At 32.2% G+C, this 8,912-nt stretch overlaps 1 protein-coding gene across 1 annotated transcript; it reads right to left on the reverse strand.

The window, feature by feature from the left end:
* Window positions 1-359: 359 nt before the first annotated feature.
* Window positions 360-4,450, reverse strand: LOC147399787 (phenylalanine ammonia-lyase-like). Its single transcript, XM_086445269.1, has 2 exons — window positions 3,691-4,450; window positions 360-2,245 (listed from the first exon to the last, which is right to left on the reverse strand). Exons 1-2 carry the CDS (start codon window positions 4,086-4,088, stop codon window positions 496-498), a joined length of 2,148 nt encoding a protein of 715 aa, XP_086301395.1. The 5' UTR covers window positions 4,089-4,450; the 3' UTR covers window positions 360-495.
* Window positions 4,451-8,912: the final 4,462 nt, after the last annotated feature.

The raw sequence follows: 8,912 nt of genomic DNA on the forward strand, positions 1-8,912 counted from the left end.
AAAAATTGACTAAGCATAGTTTCTTTTGAATGTATATGAAAATAATCATAGTACCAATTTCATTATAATTATTTGATATATAGACGAGTTGATAAATTTACCTTTATGCCCTTGAATAAAAAGTAAGTTCAAAGGAGGGGTAAATAAGTAAATATCAAATGTGATTGTTGTCCTTTTAGTACAAAAGAATAAGTGTGAGTTTGGGTTTATGGTCATTTTTATAAATATTAAAAAAGTATATCTAATTCAGTAATTTTTGCAAAATATTCCACCACTTTCATGAAAGACCCTCATTTTTGTGCACCAAAAAAAGTTACTAATGATGTTACACAATGGAGAGAAAAGAAAGATACAAGACGTACACAAAGATGGTCCTTATAGAAAAATAAATAGAGAGAGACAATGATGGTCAAAATACTGATTATGATTAATAATACATAAGGTGCATAAGATAAAAGAGAATAGAAATAATTTCCACTAAAACAATAAAATGTTCTAACAAATTGGAATAGGTGCACCATTCCAATCCCTTAGACAATCGAGCAGTGGATCGATCATCTTCCCCTCGTTCATGGCAGTAAACAATTTCTCGAATTCCTCTCCAGGTGATCGAACCTTCTCTCCGGTTAGAAGTCCTGTTCCCAATTCTTCCCTCACAAACTTGTACAATGGGTACGACCTACATTCCTTAATCCGGTTCAGGATTACTGGGTTCCCATTCTCATATGCGCTCCTCGCACTCTCGATTTCTCTTGGCAAAAGGGTCTTCAATTCCTCCTCAAAGATTCCAATCTTTTGGAAGATAGAAGTACTTGAATTCGCCTCGTTATCGCCATTGTTCATCGCATGTTCGACAAGAACTTGCCTTAGTTTCTGCATTAATGGGTACGTGGCACTGCATGGGTCATCGATGTAGTTGAAGACATATTCATGATCAACAACTTTGAGTAAGTCTTTCTCACAAAATCTTGAAGGGTGAAGCTCTCCATTAACACCCATTGTTAGAACTCTCTTGGCTACTTGACTCACTGTGTTCTTGACTACGCTCTTAAAAATTTCCTCCAAATGCCTTAAATCGATTGCTTGGCAAATCCCAACTAAGAAAGTCGATGACATGAGCTTTAATATATCGACTGCTTCAGCTGTTTTTCTTGAAGATACCAAGCCCAAGGAGTTCACATCTTGGTTATGTTGCTCTGCACTTTGAACATGATTAGTGACGGGATTAGCGAGGAATTGGAGTTCGGAACAATAGGACGCCATTGCAATCTCTGCACCTTTGAACCCATAATCCAAGCTTGGATCCCTTCCACCCGATAGATTTGAAGGCAACCCATTGTTGTAAAAATCATTAACAAGTTCGGAAAATTGAGCAAACATTAGTTTCCCAATTGCAGCAATCGCCAATCGGGTATTGTCCATGGAGACACCTATAGGAGTGCCTTGGAAATTCCCACCATGTAAGGCCTTGTTCCTCGATACATCAATCAATGGGTTATCATTAACAGAGTTGATTTCCCGTTCGATCGATTTCGTGGATGATCGAATCACTTCGATTAGTGGGCCCAACCATTGAGGTGAAGTACGGAGAGCGTATCGATCTTGCTTTGGCTTTTGAAGAGGATCAATTTCATGTAGCTTTTGAGCTGCTTTCACATAAGAGCTCCCATCTAAAATATGTTCCATGATGGCTGCAGCCTCAATTTGGCCTGGGTGATGCTTCAATTTGTGAGTCAGATGGTCCGTAAATTCTGGTTTACCTTGCATGACTTCTGCGAACATTGCCGATAAGACTTCCGATAGGACAACTAGGATATTCGTGTCGAATAAAACCATTGACGCCAATCCTGACCCCACCGCGGTGCCGTTAACCAAAGCTAGGCCTTCCTTTGGCTGTAATTCAAAGAATCCACCATTGATCCCAGCTAGGTGGAAGGCTTGTGTAGCATCAAGAGATTGCCCATTGGGTCCCACGGATTTAGAATTGTGTCGACCCGTTAAGAGCCCAGCGATGTACGATAAAGGGACAAGATCGCCTGATGAGGAGATGGTGCCTCTAAGAGGCAAACATGGGGTGATGTTGTGATTAAGGAAGGAAGTGATGGCTTCTAAGATCTCAAAACGGATTCCTGAGTATCCTTGGAGGAGTGTGTTGATCCTCACTAGCATAGCTGCTCTTGTTGTAGAGTGAGGCAATGTGTGGCAAGATTCAGTCCCATTGCCAAATATTCCAGCATTCAAGAATCTAGAGCAACAAAATTCAAAAAAAAAAAAAAAAATGAAATTAGCAACACTAATCTACCAAGAAATTTAGTTTTACAAAGGTATGTAATTGCAAGGAAAATAGTATTTCTAGGAAAATGAAATTATTATATGTATTTCATTATGAGTTTTTTTGCTTGAAATCTATTTTTCTTGAAAGAATGATTTTCTTATCTTTGAAGAAAATATTCTCCTGTTCAATCCGCATGGAAAAATATTTCTTTTACTCGAAAAAAAAAATCAATATTATTCTTAGGACAGAAAATGGGTCGGATTAGACCCGTAATCCGAGAAACAAATTTGAATCCTTCGAGTGGATCCAAATAAAAAGCGGATAGAATATGATTTAATGACCCTTGACCTAACATTTTCCAACCTGACTGAGTCTATTCTAGAGGTAATTTCTCTGAATCCGTAGATGTCTATTAAACCTGACCCAATCCGACTGACCGACTCGATGGATTCGGATATGGTCATTGTTTGATCCGAGTCCGATCTAGATCCGACCCGGGTCCGACCAATTTTAATTCTTAATTATTCTGAAGCTAAACACAATCTAAAACTAATTTAAAAAATGACACATTGATTGTTAGATTTTTTTTTCTCATCATAAAATATATAATTATGTGTGGGAACATGTTTCATACATAAATATTTAATAATATTTTTCGCTCAAAAATATATTATAAACTTAGAATAAATGTTAAATTTATTATACATTACATTATGAATATATTTTTTTCATGAATTTTAATATATATATATATATATAATATTATTTTTCCGATTTTTTCTCATTTATTCCCTTATTACTCTGTTTTTTTTTTTTTTCCAAAGTTTTTCCTTTTTTTTTTTTTTTGAAAATTATAAATTATTTCAAATTTTAAGGATTCATTCTTAGATTCTCTTGCAAAAAAATAAGATAAAATCTGAAAATCAATCATTTTAGATTTATATTGAAAAAAAGATAAAATCTTAAATATAGAAACTACTAAACTCTAATAACTATATCAATAAATAAAATCAGTAACTTTACTAAATTATTTTTATTTTTTAGGGATCTTTAACTAAATAAAAAAAAACTTTCTTAAATCTAAATAAAAAATCTACAATGACTTTTTAGTTATCAAATATTAAGTCACAAATCTTTTTTTTAGGATTTTTCATAAATTGAAAAACTGAAAATCCATGAACATTAAATAACTTAATTAATTAATTAATAGAAATCGGTCCGACCAAATTGAACCTCGGTCAGACCAGTTGTGCAAAATTTAAGTTTGATAATTGGTCTGACTTTTAAAACATTGCCACAAAGAACCTACTTCCCCTCACCTAACCCCTAAAAAAAATATCAATTCTTTGAAGCAGAAACCTATGAAAAATCCAAACAGGGCCTTAAAGTTAGACATAAAAAGTTCAAATTTTTACCTAATAAGTTCTTTCTGAAGAGCTCCTCCTTGTTTGGTTCTTCTATGTGAAGTTGCACCAAACCCAGTTGTGACTCCATAGCTATCAGTCCCTTTGCTCATGCTCTCCATGACCCAATCACTGCTAGCTTTCACTCCTTCCCTCGCCGACTCTGACAACTCAACTCTGATTCCGGCTTCACGTACGGCAATCGCAGCCACCTGAGATATGGTCAACGTCTCTCCACCAAGTCTCACAACTGGCTTTCTAAATTCCTCCACCATTCTCTTAACCTCATCAAGATGACTTCCCTTTAGAGACTCTGCCGCCATTCCCCAATTTAATGGGTCTTTATTGCAGAAACTTTCGATCGAAATCGAACCATTTGTGTGACCATTTACTTTGATTTCACTAGACATATTTTTCGATTCGAAAATCTTGAAAAAAAAATAAATAGAAGATTTAAAGAAGAGTTCTTGAAGTAGAACAGAGCAAGAAATGGGTTTCTGTAGAGGGGAGAGAGATAAGGGGGGGACTTTAAAATTTCGATTTGATCGACTCAGACGAGAAAAACTTGAAAGAAATGATTTTTACGAAGATGGGGTCTAAAAAAGATCAAATTTTTAAGATCTTTGGTTTCTAAAGAAGCAAATTGAGAGAGAAAAAAACAGAGCAGAAATGGGTTTCTGTGAGGAGAGAGAGCTTAGAAGCAGAGAAGGTTGTTGGATCGATTTTGAGGTGGGAAAATCGATTTTGGGTTGAATTTCCCTGATCTTGTACACCAGTTTTTGCATCTTTAAATAGAAACTCGGGGGAGAAAGATGGCGTTAGGTGGAGAAGCCGCCTAGTTAGTTGAAAACTATTCATGGCCGCAAGATCTTTTTTTAATCGTAAGGTTTATAATACTAACACGTGCCTTCATGACAATCGTGTGAAGTTAATTAAAAAATAGTGAGTTTTTTACTGGAGGGGTAGATCGAGTGGGCGAAAGCAACGCGTCATCGATGTTATAAAGTAAAATTTGCTAAACGAACGGCTGAGATCTGAAAGCTTTCCCCTATGAAACATGCATTTCTCTTGTTATTATCTCATCCGCTATTAGCTGGTTGCACACCAACCTAGTAAAAAAACTTTTTATTTATTGACTCATGATATTTTAACTCGAAAAGACTTACTTGATCTTTGTAAGACTGACATGGTAAGGCACATAATCATAGATCTTTTTCTTCGAGATACAAAAGGAAAAAAGATCAATAGTTTTGTACCCTTATCACATCAATCACGTATAAATCGAGTAAATCTTTTCAAGTCAGAAAATCATTAGTGAGTTTTGTAATCTCCATTTTAATGTACTAATTGCACTTCATTATCGTTTATGCTAAGATTTAAAGTTATTCAGTTTCTCAAAATTTTGAATTCTTTGCTCATGTAAATTGTAAAAATACTTGTTATATGATCAAATATTTATTAAAAAAATATATATTTAACTAAAAATAATTTATGTGAGTATTATTGAAGATGAAGAATGGATAATAAAAAATAAAAAATAAATAAAAAAAATGTAATATTCTTATTTTAATTTTTAAGTGCAATCATCCAAATAAAATGCAAAGAGAGATTTTTAAGTGATGGAGTGCAATTGATACTTAGTGGTGCACAATTAGCCGCTCCCAAAAGTTAAAGACCTCGGTTAGGCTATTGGCAAATTTGTAATTTTCCCCTAAAACAGGGATATTTAGGTACTTTTAACTTAACATTATTAGAAAACGTGGTTCACACTTCGAACAGTGGTCCAACTTTATCATTTCAGCCTTTATGGTAGGTGAGAAACAGTGAGAGAATAACAGATACCTTAGATGGACTCATATATTAGGTGAGATTAGTAAAATTATGAAGTTAAAAGATGTTAGACTTAGTAGATTGGATCCAATTTGACACTCTGACATTATTTGACTATTAAAAATAGGACGATTTCATTGTCAAACTTGTACTAACCCCCAATTTGTAAATTAGGGTAGGATGAGATAATTTGTTTCTTGATTTGTTAATTGGGTTTATTTAAAGTTCATATATATATATATTTGAAAACGTTAACGTTTTGATCTAATTACATGTAATCTTAGGAGTGACAATTTCATACACCTCAAACAATATATGTCAGATAAAAAACAAAGAAACTTACCAAAACGAATAATTTTTCAAATTTATTTATCAAAATGGAATACTATACATCTTATTTATCAAAATGGTAATTATCATTTTGATAAATATTTTATTTTGCCAAAATGGTAAAAATGATAATTTTTATATTTTTTTGCTATCAAAAATACCTTCTGACATTACATAAAATACATTATGATTTCATGTTAGAAAATTCCTTATAAAATTATATAAAATACTATTAACGTACCACATTATACATTCTGATCTCATATCAGAAATATCCTTCCGACAAAAAGGATATTTTTGGTAGTAAAAATATGGAAGTTAATATTTTTATGTTTTGATAAAATAAAAATATTTATCAAAATGGTACATTACCATTTTAATAAATAAGATGTATAGTGCTCCATTTTGATAAATAATCGATATGGCGTGCATGTTTTGATAAATTTACCTAAAAAAATATGAATAATGATAAATTGACTTCCCCTCTACTCTCTTGACATGGCATGTGCATAGAACCATGGATTTGTCATTTTTAAGTGAATAATGGATAATGGATTTGTCATTTTTAAGTTAGTTAGGACTTGAATACATATGTATTGTTCTAGAATTAGTTCGATCCCAAAAAAATTCAATAATTTCGAATCAATCCTAACCCAACCCAATTTAATTTAATAAAAGTATATAAAAATATAATAAACTTCACATATCTAAATACACTACAAATATAAAAAAATAAAAGTCATTTTTGTATATTGTGAACACATTATGATGCCTGATCCAAACCAATCCGATAAATATAGTAAATAGTAAAATTGGATTCTTATTAGTTTGGGTTGTTAGGGAAACCCAAATTCTTGATCGGGACTTGTGATCATCGGATTAGAACTAGATTTCAAGTATGGTGGGACCAATTAACAACCCTAACGAACCCCACTAAACCCTACCTAAATCAATTTGATTCGTGGTTTGATCTAGTGACCCTGAACGTTATTAGAATCCAAATAACGAGTTGATTTTCTTGAGATCTCGAGCCAAGATGCCAGGTTATAAATTAGTTATTATTAGGGTCTAAAATAAATTAAAAAAATCTTGTGACAACGCTATAATCTGCTTGAGAGTTGAGAGTTGAGAGTTGAGAGTTGAGAGTTGAGATTTACTTCTTTATTATTTGCTTGTGTTAGCCAACCAATAAAAACCAAAAAATTAAACATGAAATTCCCACCAACTTTAATGTAAAGGGATGAGGACATATTTACTTATTTGTGACTCTTTCACAAAGGATAATGTTGGACTAACATTAAAATGTACATCGTGAAGGACATTTCTGAAGTGGATGTGTGTCAATTTTAATGTCACCATGACGTACATTTCAATGTTACTCCAACATGACTCTTTCACAAATAAGGGTTTTGTTAATATATGACAAAAGGGAACGATTAAGGTGGATTGAATCTTTTAAGGGCATTTTTGATAGAAAATTCATTTCAAAGTGTATTATTGCCCCTAACTAAACTTTGGTCCTTATGATACAAGTTACCAAGACCCTATAAATAAAGGAGAAAAAAGTTTTGAAGAAACACTCTCCATTGGATTACACATGGCATTTAAAAAGGAGATATTCCAAAATTTGATAGAAATGTAAGGATGTGAAATAAATTCAAAATCTTACGTGTCTAGTAATGAGAAGGATTCCTTCAAAATTTTGTCGAACATGATAAACAAATTCCGCACTTTTTTTTTGGGTGGTGATTTAGACATACGCCTCTTCTAGAAGAAGAAGAAAAAACAAACGAACTTTGAAGTGACAGGCGACATCAAAATTTTGATAAAATATAAATATTTTACTTATTTAAAATTAAGAGTATATCATTCTTTATTCATCATATGTTACCGGGCGACGTGGTAAAGATAAAAATCATAGATCTTTTTTTTCAAGATACACAAAGAGAAAGATCTACGATTATATTTTTACCACGTCAGCCTTGTAAAGATGATAATTGATTGGGGTTGGTAAGACGTTTTAAGTCCATATATATATATTTATATTTATTATTGATCTGCTTAACTTGAATAATGTCAGTCTTCGAAAGGTCTTGTTTTTTTTTTTTTTAAACTTATTTTCCTTACATTGGGCCCTTACTTATACAGAAAATTGTTTGGCATTATTAATAGAAATTAGGAAGGTAGATTCTATGGTCTACATCTTGCCACGTGGCATAATGAAGACATGAAATGCTGAAGATGACTAGCTGTTACCATCACCATCGGTGAAGTATGCACAGCTTAGCCACCCAATATTATATATATAGTATCCTCATTTGGATTTTATTTTATTTTATTCTTTGACTAAGGAGAAACCGTCACATGGGTGGGTCCCACACAGAACCTACAATCACGTATTCCATTTTAATCATGGAGAGTTTGTAATTAGTCAGTTTCGAACTCACAACCTGGAGAGCAAACCCCCCCTAAATTGCATCCCAAGAGCCCTTAAATTCATCTTTGTAATTAATTTCAAATTTATTTTTAAAATTTTAAGAGTCATGTCAGCTGAGAGCCTATTCAATAATGTGGGTTAAGATCACATATATATATAGATTAGAAGTTTTGGAATTTGTTGACTTTTAATAAAGATGATCTTTTCACAAAAAAAATAATTTAATTTAAAACTTCTTATTCCATCAAAAATGATTTTGATTCATAAATCATCGATTTTTTATCATTAATTTGTAAATCATTTTTAATAGGATTAGAAGTTTCAAATTTATTTTTTGTTAATTTTTTCAAAAATCATTGATAATTTTTTATTTTAGTATTTTTAACTATTTTTATTTTACTTAGAACAATTATTATTTCCTTTTTAATTTATCATTTATTTTTTGATTCTCAACTTTTTTTCAAAATTTTCTCTTGTCAAATTATTCTCTAAGTCGACATTGTCACTATGCTCACCATAGCAATCGTCCTCACAAAAGATAAGTTCATTCCAAAACTTCTAATTTATATAGGATAAAAACGTTGGTTTCCTGACGTTGATTGTCGAATAAGATCATATATTTGTGATGATAAAAATT

Source organism: Akebia trifoliata, chromosome 6, assembly GCF_017979445.1.
Source record: "Akebia trifoliata isolate Shusen 1 chromosome 6, ASM1797944v1, whole genome shotgun sequence".
NCBI classification, from domain to species: Eukaryota; Viridiplantae; Streptophyta; class Magnoliopsida; order Ranunculales; family Lardizabalaceae; genus Akebia; species Akebia trifoliata.